Raw genomic sequence first — 22,901 nt, 5'->3', positions numbered from 1 at the left:
TGAACTTGTACAGCAGAAAATGGTTCTTATGAGGACAGATCTTTGTTTAATGTGAAGTGCTACAAAGAACCTTTATTTTTAACAGTATAATGTTCCATCTGCATAAATTAAGGTTACAATTACTTGTCCATAAATGTGTTCAAGGATAATAAATGTATATGTTTGCTGTTGAGAAGGACCAAACCTGGAATTACTTTCCAAAAGACAATGTATCTCAAGTATCATTGTCTAAAAGAATGTAAACATGAACGTGACAAATGAAAAAATGAAAAATGAAAAATGAACTTTTAAGATCTTTAAGGGAAGACACCTTTTGGAAAACTTTTTAAGCTAAACGTTTCCCTATTGGCCATTGGAATTGGATTGCCTATTCCTATTTTAAACATAAATATATTTGATTGATGCAGACCAAATCCAACTATATCAGATTGTTCAGCACGCTGTGTGTTTAAACCAGATTTGTCCTTTTGTGTTTCTGACTTACATGAAATACGGTGTAATATATACTGGAATTAAACTGGAATGTAGCAGTAAAAAGACTGGCTACACTTTTACAGCATGTTTCTGGAAGGCCAAGGCTAAACTTGATGCTTAATCCTGTACGTCTGAACAGCTTAGAACTGCTTACAACTCCACCATTAGTCTCTTCAGCAGTTCATCTTCACACATACAATGATCAGTTAATTGCGTTTATGACAGATTTCATGCTCTGTAATTAGTCCAGTAACTAATTTAGTCCAGAAAAGATTACATAAAAACTTTTTCTATGGAAGGGTGAAGCATGTGCAAGGTTCAAGGGGTTTTACAGCCTGATGTCATAGGAGAACCATTTTAAGCTGCACAAAATTTAAGTACCTGTTTGGCTTTAGAAAATTGCATATGGGAAAATTTGCCCAGGTCACATTTCTGCAATATATGTACATCAGTAATAGTACTTCATTAATTTTCTTTTTTGCTTTACTGTAGTGAGAATGAGTGCAATGAATAGCCAGGAACAATGTCAAAATAAAAAAAAAAATTTTTTTTTTCTTTCCTTTTTTTAAAAACAGACAATTTTCTTTGTGAAATATATATTTTCATGCCTTTCATTTGATTCTAGGATGAAATTACCCATGTTGTTGACCGGTTTTGTGAGATTTAACCCAATTTACTGTTGCTTTAGAACCCCAAAACCAATACTTTGATCTAAAGAATCAAGAATTTTATGAACTTGTACAGCAGAAAATGGTTCTTATGAGGACAGATCTTTGTTTAATGTGAAGTGCTACAAAGAACCTTTATTTCTAACAGTATAATGTTCCATCTGCATAAATGAAGGTTACAATTACTTGTCCATAAATGTGTTCAAGGATAATAAATGTATATGTTTGCTGTTGAGAAGGACCAAACCTGGAATTACTTTCCAAAAGACAATGTATCTCAAGTATCATTGTCTAAAAGAATGTAAACATGAACGTGACCATGAGAAAAATGAACTTTTAAGATCTTTAAGGGAAGACACCTTTTGGAAAACTTTTTAAGCTAAACGTTTCCCTATTGGCCATTGGAATTGGATTGCCTATTCCTATTTTAAACATAAATATCAGGGTGTAAATTGTCTCAAGGACAGGAGAAGCTTGGATTTGATCAGACATGCTTTGGCAAGGCTTTAAGGTCAAATTCAGGGGTTTGAAATGGTGTGCATATACGTTTCAAGTGACAGTGTTGTTTTAGGTAATATCCATCCTAGGAGACTTTTGGTCGAGAAGCATTTCTCTACATGTATACCTCTGATTCATCTTTATGACTAGCGTAATCCCAGGAAGTGGGTGCGGTAGAACAAGATTCATTGCATGTAGGCCTACATTCTTCTAAGAAAACAAACAAAAAAGAAACGAAGAAAGAAATGAGGTAGTTTTCACAGCTGCGTTGCACTTCATACTTCAGTATTCAGATTCGTAACAAAAGCGAGCAGCATACAGTTGTCGCTGTAGCCCTCTACCGATTCATATTTCTGACTAGCGTAATCCCAGGAAGTGGGTGCGGTAGAACCAGATTCATTGCATGTACATTCTTCTAAGGAAACAAACAAAAAAAAACAAAGAAAGAAATGAGGTAGTTTTCACAGCTGCGTTGCACTTCATACTTCAGTATTCAGATTCATAACAAAAGCGAGCAGCATACAGTTGTCGCTGTAGCCCTCTACAATTAATATATATATTTATATCTTCGGTTAAATACTACTATATCTGTACTTGTTCTTCTGCAGAAGTTTCCAGTGGAAGGCGAAAGGAGTCTCCCGCCAGCTTTTGGTCCTATCGAATTAAACCAGCGATCCACCTTTGGTTAAAGTCCAGTGCCCTGTGCTAATCAAAAGTGCCAGTAACCACTGAAAAGGCAGAAACAAAACTTTATCCCATAGTTGCCAAGGCTTTAGACAATTCAGGCCTTGTCTTTTGTGTTTTTTGCGTATCGCTTTTCTGTAGCTTTCACTCTTTCCATGGTGGCATTGTGGGTCCCTCTCAGCATCTTTTTCAGAATTGCAATTTGCCCTACGTTCTCGAATAGTTCCATGGTTTCTGTGTGTCACATGGTCGCCCTTTCCAAAGTTCCTATGGTTACCATGGAATTTTAAAACGTTCTCTGTTGCCTCCGTAATGTATAGACATTCTCCCTGACGTTTTCACAGTTCGTCATACGCAACCGCACGCTCTCGCAGAGACGTTCTGGATGGTGTAGAACCTGTCCTTGTTGTCAAAGAAAGACATTTTCTTCTCAAACTTTGTAGGGCGACAACATGGGGCGTTGCGTGCCTTGTCTTTTTTTCCGTTATCCCGTCCTCGCCGGGCTTTCTCACTGGAGCCGTTATTTATCTGCATGTGCTCCATTACAAAGTCATAGTTGTGTCGTTCGTGGATGCACTTCCCGCTGCAGTACCTAAAGCTCACCGTCTCGTCGCTCTCGTACCCGAGCCCGAGCTCGCTCACCGTGAGCTCGATCTCGTGCAGAGAGCACAGCTTTGGGCCCTTCCGCGCTCGTTTGGTTCTCCGTCCCGTCTCGGTTCTGATCCTCCTCTCCTTTCGGTCCACCAGGGTCGCGATCACCTTCTTCAGCTCGCCCTCGGTGAAGCTTTGGAAGAGGTACGAGACTAGAGGAAGTAAAACACCAGAGGAGAAAGTTAATACTTAGAAGTTGCTCTTTCATAATTCAGGAGACTTAACTGAGTTCTCAGGCCAGGAACATACTTTACACAAGTATGCAAATGTATATGCTTTCCAAACGTTTACTAATGTGCCATTAAACATACTTAACGTGCGTTTGTGTTACTGTGCCGGTAACAAGCCTCAGTTCTCAAAGGGCGATTGAATGTCATTAAACCAAAGCCAGGCTAATTTAGCATGGGTTCCCTCCAGAGTTTCTGTGGTTTTGGTTTTGGATTTATGAGTAAAAATAAGGTCTGTTTTTAATGTTACTTTAGAATTTTGTTCTACAACATAAATTATGCACAATCAGGCTTCAGATGTGAATTTTGAAGCCACTCCGGGTCAGACAAGTTGCTGTGTAAGAATTACAGCAGTTGCTTGTCAAGCATATGAACTTGTAGTTTTTTTTTTTTTTTGTACTTGCTTGCAAATTGCTTGTTTTTTACTAAATACATTGAATTATGTTCTTGTCTGAGGTCTGATTTTACTCAAAAAAAAAAAAACCTGGGAAAAGCAACTCAAATGCTAAAAATCTTCTGGATTTTGTGTAAAAGCTCAAAAGACTTTCTCATTAGGTTTTTCTTCAAAGTATTTCTCCTTGCCATGATGTTAGTTGATCTGAATGGCTCGCTGTAGAAGACTGTGCTAATATAGCAATTCTTGTGGGAACACGTACTTGCATTACATTAGTCTGACACATCTATGCATTCACATACTTGTATGTGTTTCAGACCTTAGTAATGTATGCTTGAAGTATCAGTTTTGTGTTATATGTTTTCCTTAGAAGTAAAAGTAGACATAAATAAAACAATTGTTGAAATACAGTAAGAAAATGGACCTTATTGAGGGTGGAAAGCATATTTAATTTGACAAATGAAAGCAAGGCTAAAGTTGGGTTTAGATGTTCAGTTCATTCTATAGGTTTATTGGACCAGCATGAGTGTTTTGAGTCAGCATTGCCACTGAAAATGTTATATTCACTGATTTTGTACATCCATTTTAATGTCTTGCAAACGCATTGTATTCTACATTGTTGTTTCAATTCTGCTGATTGGTCATATGGCCACAAAGTTAATGTTGTTAATCTAGCTGGCTAACACACATGTGGTTAAATATAACTTGAAAGCATTCCGTAAGAATGTGTTAAAGCATCATATATCATTGTTTTCCAGCAAAAGTGTGGTTTTGAATTTATAGTGTTAACTGCTGTCCAGAAACAAAATCTATATTGTTGAGCCCTGGATTTGATATTTTTGTACTTTTCTTTCATTTTCATCTGTGTCTAATTAGATTTTTATGGCGTCTACCTTCACTGTGGTCCCTAGAACTATAAAATTAATGTGGATAGGCAGTATGTTTGGGCTTTATAGTTAGAAATGTGAAATGTTCGATATGACTTGGTCTTGAGATATCTGACTTTGATTGAGACTTTAGTGTCTTGGCAAGCACAGTTTGAAACTCTAAAGGCGACACGTGAAATTGCTTAAATCTTATTTTCTGGAGACATATCTGAAAAGTGGGAAAATTCAGCTTCAGGTTTCCATGTGCTCTTCATTTTTAATTCTGTCTAGGTTAAGGCTGTGCAACTAAATGCAAAAATTAGTGAATGTAAACATACCTAATACATTTTGATGGAAGTGAATGCATGCGTCAAACTCTAGGGCTTAACCTGCACATTCTGTTGTTAAGGATTAAATCGCTCACTTTAAACCGTTGTAATGATCAGTTGTAAAGCAGGATTATGTCCATCTTTAAGATGGCTTTAGAGCATATTTGCACTGACCTTTTGCTACTCCAACCCTGGCCCTGCAGTACCTAATAGTGCACATTTTGTGTGTTTTTTCTAATCAAAAACACACCTGATTCCATTTATTAGAGACACTAAGTTGGGTGTCAGCTAAGGGAGACACCCAAAATGTGTACCAGGTTGGGAAACACTGCTCTATATGTAAGATGAGAATAGGTCTGCTTTTCTTTGCAGTCTTTACGAGTCAGTCCGGGTGTGTATTAAGAAAATTGCTTTTGCATGCAAGTACACACTGTTCATGCAGCCGTTTCAGCATAGGGTATGAAGGGGTTGAAGAAAAGGTGTGAAAAATATTGTTGACGATGATAAACTAAATTTAGTTAAACTAAACTTTCAGCACATCAACAAAACGTCCAGTGTACCTTATGAGTTAAGGCAAGTAAGTAAGTGTCAGTTTTGAGATGTTGTTTCAGACCAATGGAAAGAAAACATCCACTTTATTTTATTGCACTCTATATGTTTGTGTCTATAGATTTAAAAGGGGTCATATGATGCAATTTAAATTTTTCCTTTCTCTATAATGTTTTTTGAACCTTAAACCACGTAAACACATTTCATTACACCAGATACACAAAATAATGTTCTTTTTAGCAACATCATATGACCCCTTTAAATTATAATAAGTATATTTAAAGTTTTTCTCTACTTCTATAGCACTTAGCTACATAGACAAAACTTTACAGTTTTATTCCTATCTATATTCTGAGGTTTTTACAGAGAGCATTGTTTATATATGCTTTGCACCGATAAAACCATCTTTTGACAGTATTTTCTGATTTACGTGAAAGAGAATTCCAGAATCTCCTCTGTAAAAACCTTTGACTCTAATATGTCAACAAAATGAAACAATAATTTTGAACCTGTCTATATCCTTCTGGCTATCAGTGCAAATGAGTGCATATTTAATAAGACACATCCTTTGCACATTTAAATGTACCATTTCAGAAAACTTTAATGCCAAAGAATGTTTGCAATTCTTAATTTAATCAATCAACTGGGCAAGTATGACACTATGTGATGTTTCTTTTTTAAATACAAGTGCGTCCAAAGTTTTTTCGTGTAAAGTATAGTTAGATTACTCTGTAAACAGGTTTATATAAGTATATGTGCATTTATATAGGTTATATGTATACATTTATAGGATTACTTGTCTGTCTATATGTAGCACTGTGGTCCTGTGAGGCACAACATTTCATTCCCTTGTATGTCTCCACATATTACAGAATGACATTAAAGCTTGTTTGAACTTGAATTATATCTACTAGTTAAATGTTCTACTCTGTTCACCTGGGCGGTCTTGTCTTAAATATCAAGTGAGCTGACAGACCAAATGTTAAATGAGGAGTTATGTGAGTGAGCAGCACTGGCTGCAGAGGCTTGTAGTATAAACACGACGGCGACTGTAGAATGACATATTAAATCCTTCCGTCATGTCTGCGTCAACGCGACCTAATCCACGCTGGCACTGTCGCGAAGGAAAACCAAAAAAAAGGTTTCTCTTACATTCTGAGAGAAGAGAGCCCATGTCCTCAGTGGCTCTGACCGCTCGGCGCGGCACTGGCTTCCTCGATGAGGTTGATGAGAGTGAAGATGAGGATGATGGTGGCGGTTCAAGTGCTGTAGCTGCTGGCTGTGAGGAAGGGTCTGATGAAATCCCTAAGGCCTTTGGGTAGGAAGACCCAACAGGTGATGTGGTTTTCATAAGCAGGAGGAAAAACGAGGCACCAAACAGGATGAAGGCGAGGGTGACCTCTTTCCATACCCTCATCTTAGAGCAGCGTGGAGCATTGAAACTCTGAAAAACACATGTCAAAACAAACCCATTTAGGCAACTCGTCGATGTTTGGTTAAGCTTTTATCAGTCTTTTTGAAATATGTGGCTTTCTTCCTATTTATCGAAAGCTTTCAGTGAACTGTAAAAACGTTCCTGAGGAATAGTGGGAAAATGCATGGTCTTAAATGAATAGTTTGCACAAAAATGACTGTTTGTCATCTTGTCATTGTGTCTTTTAAGGTAGAATATCCAGGCTTTTCCATTCAACAAAAGTGGATGATTTATACTGCTAAAAAGGGCAAAAAGCATTATAAAAATGCTGTCCATCATACACATATCACTTGTGTGCTGTAATGCTTGTCATATGATAACTTATGTGAGGAACAAACTGAAATTTAAGGGATATGTATATTTTGTATGGGTCTGAATTGGACGTTTAATAGCATATGCTCATTTTCCTTCACTTTGCAACAATCTTCAAATGTGCATTTAAAGTTAGCAAATCTAATTTTAATATCAATTTAATCTTTTCATACTGTACATTATAATGTGATGATGTCTAAAGTCACTTTACTATTTAATATTTGATTTCAGTTTTTAGTGTTTTATTTTTGATTTAGAAAAATATATATTTTAATATTTATATTAAAAAATTAATATATTTAGTATTTATCTGTACATCTTCTTTATGCACCAAGAGCTTGTAACACTTCAAAGAGAAAGGAAAAATTTAGATCGCATCATATGACCCCTTTAATGAAGTTTGATTTTTGGCCCTGGTCTAAAGAGTTAATGGGTTGTCTGAGGTTATGGTGAATTCAGGTAAATTGCCATGGCTCCAAATGTCCCAATTAACAGATAGATAGATAGATAGATAGATAGATAAAAATGATGTAAGCACTCATGAAATATGGCTCATTAAAATAAACAGATTTGACTTAAATTCAATTTTGAATGTTAATCAACACAAGACTCACTGCTCTTGACTGATTAACTTTAACTTTGATTAGAATCTGTATATTGAATTCATACAGTAAAGTCTACTTAAGTTTACGGTTTACTGAAAATCCTGCTTACTTATATTAGCATTTAAATCTTAGATGTTTACTGTCATTACTGTCATGCATTTTATTTTATTTTTAATATTAATATGCATTTCTATTTCTGTTTGTACTCAGGATCACAGATTGATTGTCTTCCAATCAGAGAACACTGACAATCTGATTGCACATTACCACATGGCCAAGTGAGTGAATATGGTAAATTTCGTGTTGTTTGCTTTGAAATTACTTTTATAGTAAGTGGAAAGTGCAAAATAGCCCAAGAAGACCCTACAAGGGGGCTCTCCAGATGGCAGTCCTTCAGAGACAGAAATAGTGTTTCCAGTGTCCAGTGTTGCAATGCATGTGTTGCCCTTCTTGGCCTGATGTATTCTGTAAAACTGAGTTACCCCAAGCGGGGGGGGGGGGGGTAACTTTCAATAACAAGATGTTGAATTTTTTTTTAATACTTGTTAAGTGTCTTGTTAAATAAAACTCACGCATGCAAATCAACAAGCATACAACACCACACATTACATACTCAGCACTTCACTGCACTCAAACACAAGCATACAACACCACAAACATTATGTAAACAACATACTCCACTCTATACCACACACACACAAACATACAACACCACAAATATTAAAAAGCATATTGATATTTACTGTTATTTGTTAGAGAATGTTTACTGTTGTTCAGTAATCTGTATTTTTAGTCATTTTCAAACTGTTTTAAGAGATTTTTTAAGTTGCGTTTGTAAAAAAACTAAAAAATAAAGAAGTCATTTAATATTCACCAGTTGTCTGTTATGTCTTCCACTCATTGTAATATATAACTAGTTTTAAGTATTGAGCAGTGCCTAGGTATTTTAAAATACAAAAACTTAAAATTATCAGTCTAAATGAGCTTACATTTTATAATGGGGTAAACAAGACTTTTATTGTAGAAATAATGTTTACTGTTGTTCAGTAATCTGTATTTTTAGTCATTTTCAAACTGTTTTAAGAGATTTTTTAAGTTGCGTTTGTAAAAAAACTAAAAAATAAAGAAGTCATTTAATATTCACCAGTTGTCTGTTATGTCTTCCACTCATTGTAATATAAAACTAGTTTTAAGTATTGAGCAGTGCCTAGGTATTTTTAAATACAAAAACTTAAAATTATCAGTCTAAATGAGCTTAAATTTTATAATGGGGTAAACAAGACTTTTATTGTAGAAATAACTTAAATTTATTAGTATAAACTACTTAAAATATTGTGTTACAACCAGCTAATAAATTTGAGCAAAACCGTTCATTTAAGCATTGCAAACTAAAGATTTTTAGGTAACATTGCTTAAAATTCCATGTGAAATTTACTTAAGAAGAGGAATGCAAAAATGATGCACTATATTTTTAAGTAAATCTAACATATTATTTTTTTCAGTGTAGATAGATAGATAGATAGATAGATAGATTTATTTTATTTTATTTTATTTTATTTTATTTTTTAAAGAAGAGGAGTGGTTCATGTCTGGTTTATTATATGCACCTTGAAAAAAATATGTACAATGAACAAGATAAAGATAATTTTTAGGGCAGTTTTTCATTGTGACCTTTTTAATGAAAATTAAATGCATTCCCCCCCATATTTAATAGTTCAAAATTTCAGAATCTTTCACCCTATTGTAATGCTGAAAGCAGTATTTTTTGGCCAATTTAAATTTTTTAATTTACTTTGATAAAAAGTATTTACTTTTATTATTTACTTGACTATTATTTACTATGATGATTATTTACTTTGATTACTTTTTGATACAGTGTATCACGTGGCATTACCCTTTATGTATAGAAAGAGCTCAATGTCTGTCTAAAAAAAAGAGTAAACAAGCTATTATTGTTTTTAATATCAAAATGAATGCGTTTTTTAATAAGTCTGGAATTCAGTGTCTCGACGAACTTCTCAAGCTGTTGGAAAGCATGTAGTCCTTTTTGTTGTGTTCTGGTCTCTTTATCTCGTTCACTGTGTATTTTGGAAACGACATTATCACTCTCGTCACTTTCTTCACTTGACCAAATATAGATCTGGCACGTCTAAATGCTCAAAACGTCCAACAGATGATAATGAATAGATAATCATTATTTAAATGAATGTCATGAAAACATGTTCCGGTCATATTTCTTAACAAACTCACATGAAAACACTGTCAATGCTATAAAAAATCTTTATGGTCCCCTAAATAGGCTTCATTTACTTCAATCAAAATGTCAAATGGATGAATTATGACCTGCATACGTTCTTGTTTGGTTTCATGAGATTTGTGTATTTTGAAATCCATGGTAATCCGGGCAGCAAAATGTGTTACAATATACAACAGAACACTTAACCAGTACCAATAAACTGTCTTCAGATTCATACGGCATGTATTACCGCTAACGGTTATTCGCCTTTCTGCTTTAATCGCCCTTTAGTTGCAGTACAAATAATCAAACAGCAATTTGAGTTTTCAGAGATGGCCATTTGATGAATTGGCCTGTTGAGGTCAATCGTTACCATCAGTGGTGTTCTGCTAATTCACTTTATTTACTCAGGCCATTATGAACGCAATGGACGATTAAATTTGAGACATGCTTCATGCTGATTATTGAGTCTGACGTTAACTGCAGTGTGTTTGATGAATTATGTTATGATGTCATTGTTGTATATTAAGTGTTACCTCATCATCTATTTTAAACAGCTGTGATCTGACTGATTGTAAAACATTAGTGATGTAATATAATCCTTATTTCAGAGACTGCATGCAACATATTTTAGTTAATGTATATACTTTATGATTAAACCATCAAATAAGCAGCATGGTGGGCTTTAACTAAAATTAATTTTGCATGCACAAGCTGCAACTTTGCTCCTTTAGCAGGTACTTCCATCTGAAATAAAGGCAATTTATAATAAAGGAGCCAACAATGTCACAATTCAGAATTTTTAAACAAGAACAGTAAACTTATTCTGGTTTACTTTTGAATTGTAAATAGTTTCTTCATGCATTTATAACGAATCCATGATAGAAAAAAAATTAGATTCATCGCATTTATTCCATGTGCATTAAGTTTTGAGGCCATTCACTCTTTTTCTTCTTTTTTCCCCACCCAGAAAAACAGACCAAAAATGTTGATGATTCATCATAAAACTATCTTGGTCTAGGATGTACTTTAAAACAATTTTCACTCAGAAATAGCAAGTAAATGTCATAAATATTAACAAAGAAACAGCAAGTGACACGTTGAATTAAACATGAAATTTGTAAGTAAAAAGACAAAGTAAGTAGAAATACTATTTTATTGTAAAAGCTTTGTTTATTTACCACATTGTAAAATAATTCAGCGTGTGCAGTCTAATCAGATGCTGCAAAAGACTAGCAAGTAGCAAATCATGTAAAGGCTAAACCCTGTTATGATTCAATGGGAAATGCATTAAAAAGGCTTGTCAGAAGGGGTTGAGAGGGTTTTGTAAGAAAACAAAACAAACTTTTTTCCCTGGAAGAGAGTGAATGTCTGTTTCATCTATCACAGCATCAGGAACTTCACATCTTATCTCTTATCTGTAGCTGGCGAAAACAGATAGTTTAACAAGAATTCACATTGCTGTCACACTTTACAGTTTCTGAGAAGCGCGTGTCTGTGTAATCTAATAAATTATGTCGTCGCAGTGCTCTGATATAATCAGATTGATTACAGTATGACAGGATACAATATTCCAGAAAAACAAACATTTGTCATTTGGAGATCACAGCTGATATTGATGCCTGTCCTGTCAGCCTCATGCTTTTTTTTGCATAAGAGATATTAATGTGCATTGCATAACGGTTCCTATGGTGTCATATAGGAATAGGTACATACTAGAAAAGAAGCTGAAAAATATGATTAAATATTATTAGAACTTAAAATAACTTTCATATGTGAATATATTGTAAAATGTAATTTATTACAGTGATATAACACTGAATTTTCAGCATCATTACTCCAGTCTTCAGTGTCACATGATCCTTCAGAAATCATTCTAATATGCTGATACACTGCTCAAGAAATATTTATGTCATTGTTGTATATTAAGTGTTACCTCATCATCTATTTTAAACAGCTGTGATCTGACTGATTGTAAAACATTAGTGATGTAATATAATCCTTATTTCAGAGACTGCATGCAACATATTTTAGTTAATGTATATACTTTATGATTAAACCATCAAATAAGCAGCATGGTGGGCTTTAACTAAAATTAATTTTGCATGCACAAGCTGCAACTTTGCTCCTTTAGCAGGTACTTCCATCTGAAATAAAGGCAATTTATAATAAAGGAGCCAACAATGTCACAATTCAGAATTTTTAAACAAGAACAGTAAACTTATTCTGGTTTACTTTTGAATTGTAAATAGTTTCTTCATGCATTTATAACGAATCCATGATAGAAAAAAAATTAGATTCATCGCATTTATTCCATGTGCATTAAGTTTTGAGGCCATTCACTCTTTTTCTTCTTTTTTCCCCACCCAGAAAAACAGACCAAAAATGTTGATGATTCATCATAAAACTATCTTGGTCTAGGATGTACTTTAAAACAATTTTCACTCAGAAATAGCAAGTAAATGTCATAAATATTAACAAAGAAACAGCAAGTGACACGTTGAATTAAACATGAAATTTGTAAGTAAAAAGACAAAGTAAGTAGAAATACTATTTTATTGTAAAAGCTTTGTTTATTTACCACATTGTAAAATAATTCAGCGTGTGCAGTCTAATCAGATGCTGCAAAAGACTAGCAAGTAGCAAATCATGTAAAGGCTAAACCCTGTTATGATTCAATGGGAAATGCATTAAAAAGGCTTGTCAGAAGGGGTTGAGAGGGTTTTGTAAGAAAACAAAACAAACTTTTTTCCCTGGAAGAGAGTGAATGTCTGTTTCATCTATCACAGCATCAGGAACTTCACATCTTATCTCTTATCTGTAGCTGGCGAAAACAGATAGTTTAACAAGAATTCACATTGCTGTCACACTTTACAGTTTCTGAGAAGCGCGTGTCTGTGTAATCTAATAAATTATGTCGTCGCAGTGCTCTGATATAATCAGATTGATTACAGTATGACAGGATACAATATTCCAGAAAAACAAACATTTGTCATTTGGAGATCACAGCTGATATTGATGCCTGTCCTGTCAGCCTCATGCTTTTTTTTGCATAAGAGATATTAATGTGCATTGCATAACGGTTCCTATGGTGTCATATAGGAATAGGTACATACTAGAAAAGAAGCTGAAAAATATTATTCAATATTATTAGAACTTAAAATAACTTTCATATGTGAATATATTGTAAAATGTAATTTATTGCAGTGATATAACACTGAATTTTCACCATCATTACTCCAGTCTTCAGTGTCACATGATCCTTCAGAAATCATTCTAATATGCTGATACGCTGCTCTGAAAAATATGATTAAATATTATTAGAACTTAAAATAACTTTCATATGTGAATATATTGTAAAATGTAATTTATTACAGTGATATAACACTGAATTTTCAGCATCATTACTCCAGTCTTCAGTGTCACATGATCCTTCAGAAATCATTCTAATATGCTGATACACTGCTCAAGAAATATTTCTGAGTATTATCAACGTTGAAAACAGTTGTGCTGCTTCATATTTTTGTGGAAACCGTGATACATTTTATTTTTCAGGATTCTTTGAATAGAAAGTTCAAAAGAACAGCATTTATTTGAAAAAGAAATATTTTGTAACATTATGAACATCATTTTTTTAATCAGTTTAATGCATTCTTGTTGAATAAATGTATTCATTTCTTGAAAAAAATCTTTCTGACCCCACACCTTTGATCTATAACGTAATGTCAGACAGCTTAATGCATTAGTATAGAATTCGACTTTGGCTCATCCAATCAGAATTTTGATTCAGAACTGCCCATTAAATAATTTGACTCTTGTTTTAAACTAAAGTTTTTCATAACGTGAAGCTGTTTTGCAATGATATCAGACTTTATATTGTTCATTTGTTGTAAATAATCCGATATTTTGGAACTGCATGGACACAAACCAAAATAAAACGGTAATATATTTAATTCACTGTATTATACAGAAATAGCCATTGCCAGATGGTTATTTAATACATAAACCATTATGTGTAGTGTTACCGCCAAAAACAACGTTGTGATTTATATTGTTAGCGTCATATGATATTACGCATGCTGTGATATGAGGTTTTGCTCGTACCGCCCACCCATAGACTCGCATTTGCTGTTGTCAACTTGAACACACCCAGCTGTAAATTATATGACTGCATGTGTGTCTAAAGTTTTCTACTGGTAATTGCAAATGATTAGAAAACATACAGTGTGACAAACTATCTGTTTCCTGAACAAGTTTCTATCAGCTCTGGAAAGGTTCTCATGTTCGAATTCAAGTGAGAAGCTTTCCAGAACTCAGGAAACTGGTAGTTTGTCACTCATGCTTAATTTCCAGTAAATGTACTGAAACTTGAATTCTTGCTATCTAAAACATATTTGGCAACATCTTTTGAATTTCCATCACTTTTCCACTGTTATTTTTGATCTAGTTGTTTTTGAAGATTTTTTTTTAAGTTTTTTTTTTTTTAACGGGAATCATTCTCAGAATGTACTGGCTATGTTTTCTCAAAGTTATGAACAAACATTCTGCCAGTAACAATAATAGAGCGTTTGTTTAAAGTTACTGGTCTTTAATAACATTCCCAAAATGTTAGCACAAAAATTTTTAATTTAAACATCGTTTAAAGAATGCATTTTTTTTTTTACATTTTAATTTGGATGAACGTTTAATGTTGTGTTGTGTTAATTACTACTAACTAGTTTCAGAAAGTTCCGAGAACATTCAAAAGTAACGCTCCCAAAATATTTACAAAATGGAACGTTCCCTTAATGTTTGTATAAATAAGAAAACAAACATTTTTAAGCTGGGGAGGTTGACATTTAACTTTGTTTAAAATTATAGTAAGATCTGATTTACCGGAAAGAATTTGGTGTATAAACAATTTCACTCCGAAATTGCTAGTAAATTTCACCAACAGTTACAAAGAAACAGCAAGTAACACTTTGAATTGATTTACATTTTGAAGTAGAAAAACTGAAACAGTATTTTATTTTAAAACATACTCCAATAATCTTTTTTCTTTTCTTTTTTTAACAGTGTAGAAAATAGATCAAACTTGTCCAGGCCTTTTCAATTAACCTTACATTTAACATGACTGTAAGAACCCTTTCCCATTTTCAGTCCTGTCACTCGCATTTATCCAAATAATCAGCCTCAATAAAACACATCAGCTAAACATTACAGTTCAAGAACTCTGTGTTTTAGAGCCATAAACTGTAGGGTGAAAGGTGAAGCCACTTAATACATGATAAATTCTGATGACGCGTGACACCTACTTTACGCTCTTCATTGAAAAGCACAGGCGCGTAAAGCTTTGGTCACTTCAGCCGTTTGGGTGAAGGCCTCGCAACTTTCAGTGTGTGTATCAGTTCTTTTTGAACATGTTCATCTAATTTTAACAAAACCGTGATAATATTGATAATCGTGATAACTTTGGTCACTATAACCGTGATATGAAATTTTCATACCGTTACATCCCTATTCATTATATATTTATTCAGATTTATTTTATACACTGTAAAAAAATGTATATTAGTCGTAAACAAAGATTATTAGAGTACGTTTTACAACAAAATACTATTTCACTTTTTCTACTTCAAAATTTCACATTTAATTCAATGTGTTACTTACCTTTTTCTGTAATTATTTGTGAAATTTACTAGCAATTTCTGAGTGAAAATCGTTTCAAAATGTATTTTCGATGCATATTTAACTTTTTTTTGTTTTTATCTGTTTTGCTTTCATTTGTATTGTTTTTCTACTTCAAAATGTAATGTTTAATTCAAAGTCCTACTTGCCGTTTCTTTGTAATTGTGAATTTTATTAGCAATATTTATTGAATTAAAGTGGTTTCTAAGTATATCCTACACCTTTTTTCAGTGCATGTGTGCTAGTATAGGCTGAAGTTTATTTAAAGGTTCTTTGTGGGCTAATTAAAGTTTTGGTATTAGTAGCTCATTTATATATAACAATTCTGAGTACGACTTTATCTCTAGACTGCTCATTCTTGGCTGTGTCTGATATAAAGATCTAAATCAAATATAAATGCATCTAAAATCTTCAATCAAACTTGTCAAATGTCAGCTGCCAACCCCATCATTAGATTCAGTCATACATACCTGTGTTTGACTTGATGTCTGAATGCCATTGCATTAGATAAAATGTCAAAGTGTGTGTCATTTACTGTAAAGAAAGATGCACAAAACACATTTGACAAAATCATAGATGTCGTATTAAAAAGAAAGAGTATTTTGTTTGTTTATGGTTACTTGATGATGTTGAGAGTTAATGTGATTTCTCTACACCTAAAAATCACCAAAACACCAGCTGATTCAAACACACTGAGCCTTCAAAAATGAAAAAGAAAGTTTAGTTTCAAGAAAAGATCCTGCCGCATTTGAGATACTTGCTTTGATATGTTGTTATCTAATGCAATGACATTAAGACATTTTTACATCTGGCTAATTACGTCTAAAAGGGTCCAGATACTTTATACGGGCTTAGGTATATGAAATGTTTGCAGCAGTTGAAGTGGGTCACTTACAAATCGGCCAGTGGTTACATAACTAGACTGCATAATCAACTATTTCAACATCTATTGTTGAAACAGTTTGCTAGTCTCTGTGTATTTAATTTCTGAATGCGTATTTAAACAGAGGAGCAGTTAGCATGCTAAGTTATCAGTTGTTATGCCAATGTGTCCTATCATCTGCTGACCCTAAATGTTGCATATAAACTAAACATGATGTCACATTCGGGCTCAATTTCAAAATATGCCATAAACACTGACAAAGGCTCTGAGCATCTGCTCTTAGAAATGGCATGTTTACTGGAAGTGTTAGTCGACAGCTGTGAAAGACACCATTTAGCATTTAGTTTGTGTATTTGGAGGTCAGCCAGTCCATGTGTGGATGCTATGTCTGAAATACAACAGCTGTCACGTTCTGAACCTGTGAACGAGTGTAAAATCGGTCCATAACCCTGGAACTAACACTTCAATACGTTACGCTGAACGATGCATATATCTTTACGAAGAGGCTGAAACATTGTGCGTTAGCGACATGCTTTCGTTTTGACAGTGTAAAGATCGTACGCCATTCAGGAGAATGGAGAATGCCTTTTCAATTATAATTCAATTCATTTTTTACAATGCAGTTGGAGTTTAAATGAATGTAGAATTCAAATCAAGTTAAAAGAAATTCATGTGAGTTTTAACTAGAACAACAAAGTTTATCATAAATTTTAATGTAAGCTTTAAAAAGCCTTAAAATTTAAAGGTTTATAGGCCGTACATGTTTGCTACCTGTTCAAATGTTTGTCTTCTATGGTTGAAAAACACTTAATTTCACAGAGTGCATTACCCGTGTTGTATAATTAGAATTGCAATTCAGTAGATTCTTGTGAAACTTCTTTTCCAACTGACCCTTCGCCAGGAGTTTGATTGACAGGCGATCTGACCAATCATAATAACCATTTTGTCAGACAAAACAAACCAGGGGATGCATTTCCCAAAATCATCGTTAGCTAACTATGGTCGTTAGTTCCATTGAATTCTATTGGCAACGACGGAACTTGTGACCGTATTTGCTTTTGGGAAACGCACCCCAGACAGGAGAGTAGAATAACATTGGTGGACTTGAACTTGAAAAATGGTGTGTATTGACGTCTTTCCACATGCTGAAACAAGATACCTTCTGATGTTCATTCATGTTTATTTTGTGCTACCTGTATAACTAGTAAAGAGGAAGAGATGATCGGTTGAGCTGAGGAGCTAGAGCTATCTGTCACGACACATTAAAGAGCCACAAAACGGTATTTATTGTTTGAATTTCTTTAAAAAATTACACAATTTAACAGCTGAGACTTAGTTTCATATCAAAAGTAACCTGCTCTGTCAAATTTCAGTTTTTTCAAATTCCATCCCATTCAATTTCCTGTTTGTTGTGGCCAGTTTAAATTCACACTCAAACATTTTGCACAACCCTGACAGATGCTTCAACAGGAAAATAATTGCTCAATTATTGCACATGCTTCAGAACATTGTGCCAAGGTGCTTATGCAGGTGATGTGGGTTTGAATTTGGCTTGTGGCATTTGCCTATCACATTCATCTAATGTGTTGCGAAACTTATCAGTGCCTTTGGAGAATGCAGGAGTTACATTAGCTCAGACCACAAAATTAGACGCTGATGAGGCAAGATGCACATTTTCTTCTCACTCTTCCCAGTTAATATCAGTATGTTTAAAAGTGTTCATTCAGTTAAAGTTTATTAAATATTAAACTGAATATGTTCTAAGTAAAGCATACATGTGTGATTTTGTGTATTGTTACCTTGCTACTTTTACTGGACACATATGGAGCCAACTTATTAGCAGTCTGTGCACAGTGTATAAAGTGGGAAAAGGTTAACTATGGAGATTCCTCTGATGAGGTGTCACATTTAAGTGTCAAGTTACCTTCTCTTACTCTGTAATGCATTCTATTGCTTTGCATCCAACTTGTGCACTGGTTTGGTGGTTCTACAGGGTATAATGTGAATATGTACGACTGTTATGAGGGAATATTTGGTTCATACAAACATTATTCTTAAACGTCATTGTCATTGGTATGTGCAGAGATAGCAATTGAGGGATGAATATTCAACCAGTCATTTTAATTTCTTTATTTCTTATTAAATATATTTATGGTAGCATCTTTTTATGTGCTTTAATGTATAGAATTCTAAACATAAGTAATTGTTGTAATGCGTCAGCTCAGATCGCGAAAATTGATTCTGGCGAGGCAAGATGCACATGTTTTCTTCTCACTTTTCTCAGTCAATATTGTGTATAATGTGGGAGGAGGTTAGGGCAACGGATATTATGTCCCATATGTTCTTCCAGAGCCAATAAATGGAGGTGGTTTGAACCTGACCTGTTGTCCTCAGCTTGATGTCTCTTATGGACAGAGTTGGATCTGCTACAGAAGAATAAACGGTACTCTCATCTTCTGTCCAACATTTTACCTTGTTTTGTTTTATTTTTGGGCTTTTTGCCAATTTTAAGCAGTGTAATTTAAAAGCATTTCAACTCCCTTTGATTATATTTAGTGATATAAAAGGGTAAAGTCTGGATAATTCATTGTAGTAGATTTATATTAAGTACTTGATTTATGTTAAGTAAAATGTGGTGACAGGGACAGTTCACCTAAAAATCTACTCACCCTCAAATATGAACACAAGAGATACTAAAAAGAGATTCAATGGGCTCCAATGTTGTTTTTACCCCAAATTGGAAGTTGGAATGACATGAGGGTGAATATCTTCATACAGCTGGTATTAGTAGCTATGTAGTATATCCAATTTTCCTGTTTTATTCACTAAACAAACACACAAAGGACAGGGCATGTGCAGAAGTTTGTGACTGACAGGCATTCAGTCCCATGGAGTTTCCATGTGGGCCCAGTCAACAGTTTAGTTCTGTGGTTTAATTTGTGGCTCCACTGAGGATTTACTGCGGCAGGAATTTGATATCATCATATAACCGAGCTTCCAAAGGTTAGAGCAGTAATTTTGCCCGCTCTGTGTGAATGCTGCGAGTGCATTTCCTGCCATCTTTCACCCATGTTATTTTTTGTGGCTGGTAGTAAAAATTTACATCATGTAGGGAAAGACTGGAACATCTGACAGGAATAAAAGCCCAGATGCACAATGGAGAGACATGCACATGTGCGTCGCTCCAGTGATCAATAGCCGAAAAGGACGTGACCTTTGCATATCCCATCCTGATTAATGCATGCAAAACCGCAATGTATTCAACACCGTTTTAATCATGTATGCATGATTTAGAACTTCCATAGTTGTTGTTTTTTGTTTGGCAACAGCTGTGTTATCAGATATTACAAATGGATAGTCAAATCTGTAAAGCATAAATCAGTTGCATCGTGGAATTTTACGGTCTGGATTGAATGCCACGAATGTTTGCTTTCGCAAGCCAATGAAGAAATTCGCCTCAATCCAGACAGTTCTGCGTGCCGAAGAGCAGATCGCACTCAAATAAAACCCTGGTGCTATTGTGCGTGATGGCATTTTAAACGTCCTGATGATTAGCGACTGGCACACTTGAATGCAGCTTGCTCTGAGCATGTCGGAGCAGGACAGGCAGAGAAAACAAACGCACCCATCCAAGATCTTCTATCTGGAAAAATGCGCGGGGATCAAAATGAAACGTGTCAAAGCTCAGGGTCGCATTTCGAATGGATAACGCTGCACCTGCAAGCCGATTTTGAGAGTTCCCTCTGAGGTCTAGGGGAAAGAGTGTGGGCGAAAGCATCGATTTTACAGTGCAGACCTTACTCAGGCTTGCAAGCTAAGCCCGATTGAATCCCAGGTTACGGGAGTTGAAAGGCTCAAGTGAATATAAGCTTAACCTGCCATGCCTTTGGCACCTCAAAATGCACCAGATCCCATAGACGAGTATGATTAGGTCATCTCTACGGGTCAGCTGCCATATATCAGCCTTTCTAAATGTATGAAACAAAAGGGAATAATCACAGTCCTCAATAAGAATATCTACTAGTGCATATTTGGGATGCAATAGATTTTGTCACAAGAGTAAATGCGGATGAACCCAAAGGGAGTTCCTGAATACCAACAGATTCTCTTTGGAAACATCAAACTACCCATAAATACCTCTGGCCCGACAGAGATCCACTTTGCAAAGGTATGGGTTAAAAAAAGACTTTGTCAAGCTTGTTGAACTCAAATGGACTGTAAGTGATGAATGGTGGCCTGAAGGTCTAGGGCAGGAATCAAAGGTTCTCCTAGGGGACTTTGTTGTGGTCTAATGTAAAAAACACCAAACAGGGACTTCCCCTTTCTGTCTAAAGCATCTGATAAAACAATATAAGATCAATATTTCTTATCAAGAGACAAACACAGATGTCTTGGTAATCTCTGAGATGATATGACTTCCCCAAGTGCGGAAAACTTCAGCATCTTGATTCAGTTAATGTAACAACCTGTTTACTAATCATGATCTATGCGCTCTGGCACAGTGGCACTTCCTGAATCTGTGGCGCTCTGCAGTGTTTAACACCCCGGCTGTAAGTAGCAGCTTATGCTAACAAAAGAAGATGTGTCCTTACCAAGTGGCCAGCTAAGCCAGACTTATCAAGGTGGCGTTGTGTTGGGTTGACCTCAGGCAACAGGAGGGGAGGGCAAATCCCTCATGGAGGCGCTAGCGTGAGCTGTCCATCCACACTGTATATCCATGTAATGAGTCGACGGTGAGAGTCTTCTGTGGGTTGGTTATTAAGTACTCTACCAGTGTCCTAGAGATTCCTTCTCATGATGACTTCTCCTCCAGGCTTTTCCGATATATGTTTACATTAAGATTTCTTCCGGCCACTCTGGAGGTGGGCTCGGAATTTCCTCATCCTTTGACATAGTTGGTTACGCAAGTCCAAGATGAGTAGATTGCGGCTTTGCAATGTAAATCACTTTGGAAATGAGCCTGTGCTTTGGGTTCAGGTGGTTTCTGTCCGTTTTTAGGATTCCAGATCTGAAACACACAATCCAAATAGGCAGAATGAACTTTGTGCACTTGGTTAAAGACAGCAGCATAAATTAGCATTATTTGGTCCTTAATGGAGAAGCAGGTGGATGTGCAAAAACTAGCAATTTAAGGCTTCTCCCATATCAATAAACTGTTGAATCCGATTGAAATTTTACCCAGTTCCCATTAATGTCTGGTAGAGTATCATATTGTTAGCTTGTAAACATGCAGACTCTTAAAAAATCAATTTTGAGTCAAGTCTCCCATGCAGAGCGTTAGTAACTAGAGTTAGTCCCAACGCAGAGCGTTTCAAATCAATCCCTTATGAGGTTCCTCTCAGTTAAGATGCCTATGTAGACAGCACAGCGGTTCACTATGGTTTTCGCAACAGAGCTGTTAAGTGAAGCCAACACATTTTTAGTAAACCTTAATTCGTTCCAGATCTTCACCCTCATGTAGGGTTTAGACCAATGTAGACCGAAACCAAATTTAAGACTAAATCCGACAAGCTCTTGGTGTTTTAGTCTGAAATTAATTTTCAGATTTGTTTCAACATTCTCATCTACACCATTACTCCATAAAACCGTATATTTACTGACTTACTGTCAATCCAAATTAAATATCATTTTGAGACAAACCTCACTGCGATCTGTTTATAAAGTACTTAAACCGTCTAAGCTTGTTCCTTCAGTGCTTCCAGACTTACCATGTGCTATGTGAAGCTTGCAGGCTGTCCAGATCCTGGTTTGGTGTCATCTCATGCAAAGTCCTTCGTGCGTAAGATCCCTGCCTGTGTGCAAAGCGATGTGTGAGAGCAGGAGTTGCGTGTGTATGTTTGTAGGGGTGTGCGCATGGAGAACTCCCCTTGGTCCCTGTCAGTCTTTCTCCTCCCTGTGTGAGACTCCTCCTCTACCAGCTCGCTGATCACTGGATGGGTCGGATTACCGTAGACTCTAATCACTCGCGGCACAGTCTTGGATCTCCCCCTCTCTCCCTGGACGGGGCCTGAGGATGCTCAAAACCTCAAACACCCACTGCACACCACATGCTCGACACCTGTAATGTGGGACAATCCATATAATTCACACTTATTCTGCCAGACTCTCTTCAGAGAGAGTCACTTAACTCTATCACTGGCTTTTAATTAATTTAATTTTTAATTATGCAAGTTATTTTTTTATTTAAGATACTTTGATATAGTTTATTAATGTAAAAATTATTTTGCATTTTTTTATTATTCAATTATTCACTTTTTACAGCAGAATGACACTTTTGTCTCTTGCGGATGCATTGCAAGAGATGCAAAAAGGCAAGCTGCTCTTCTGAAGGCAGGAATAAACAGCTATGAAAAAAGTATTATACTTTTTTTACTCTTCCTTTTT

General features: G+C 35.3%; 2 protein-coding genes and 1 long non-coding RNA gene across 3 annotated transcripts in view; all 3 read right to left on the bottom strand.

The window, feature by feature from the left end:
- Positions 1-2,445: 2,445 nt before the first annotated feature.
- LOC107750934 (neurturin-like) lies at positions 2,446-6,514 on the bottom strand. Its single transcript, XM_016566513.1, has 2 exons — positions 6,493-6,514; positions 2,446-3,127 (listed from the first exon to the last, which is right to left on the bottom strand). The coding sequence occupies exons 1-2, from the start codon at positions 6,512-6,514 to the stop codon at positions 2,673-2,675; spliced, it is 477 nt and encodes a 158-aa protein (XP_016421999.1). The 3' UTR covers positions 2,446-2,672.
- Positions 6,515-6,544: 30 nt separating this feature from the next.
- On the bottom strand, positions 6,545-22,341 carry LOC107750914 (uncharacterized). Its single transcript, XR_001641195.1, has 3 exons — positions 22,226-22,341; positions 21,110-21,525; positions 6,545-6,784 (listed from the first exon to the last, which is right to left on the bottom strand). It is a non-coding gene; the product is annotated as an uncharacterized LOC107750914 (long non-coding RNA).
- Positions 22,342-22,472: 131 nt separating this feature from the next.
- Positions 22,473-22,901, bottom strand: part of LOC107750932 (protein ABHD8-like) — a 25,950-nt gene continuing 25,521 nt past the window's right edge. The window contains exon 7 of the mRNA XM_016566512.1: positions 22,473-22,575. Coding sequence (XP_016421998.1) covers positions 22,473-22,575 — 103 coding nt within the window. The remainder of the gene's footprint in view (positions 22,576-22,901) is intronic.

Source organism: Sinocyclocheilus rhinocerous, unplaced genomic scaffold, assembly GCF_001515625.1.
Source record: "Sinocyclocheilus rhinocerous isolate Xijiao unplaced genomic scaffold, SAMN03320098_v1.1 scaffold1534, whole genome shotgun sequence".
NCBI classification, from domain to species: Eukaryota; Metazoa; Chordata; class Actinopteri; order Cypriniformes; family Cyprinidae; genus Sinocyclocheilus; species Sinocyclocheilus rhinocerous.
Note: the sequence above shows the minus strand (reverse complement) of the source record. Positions and strands in the feature narration are given on the sequence as shown.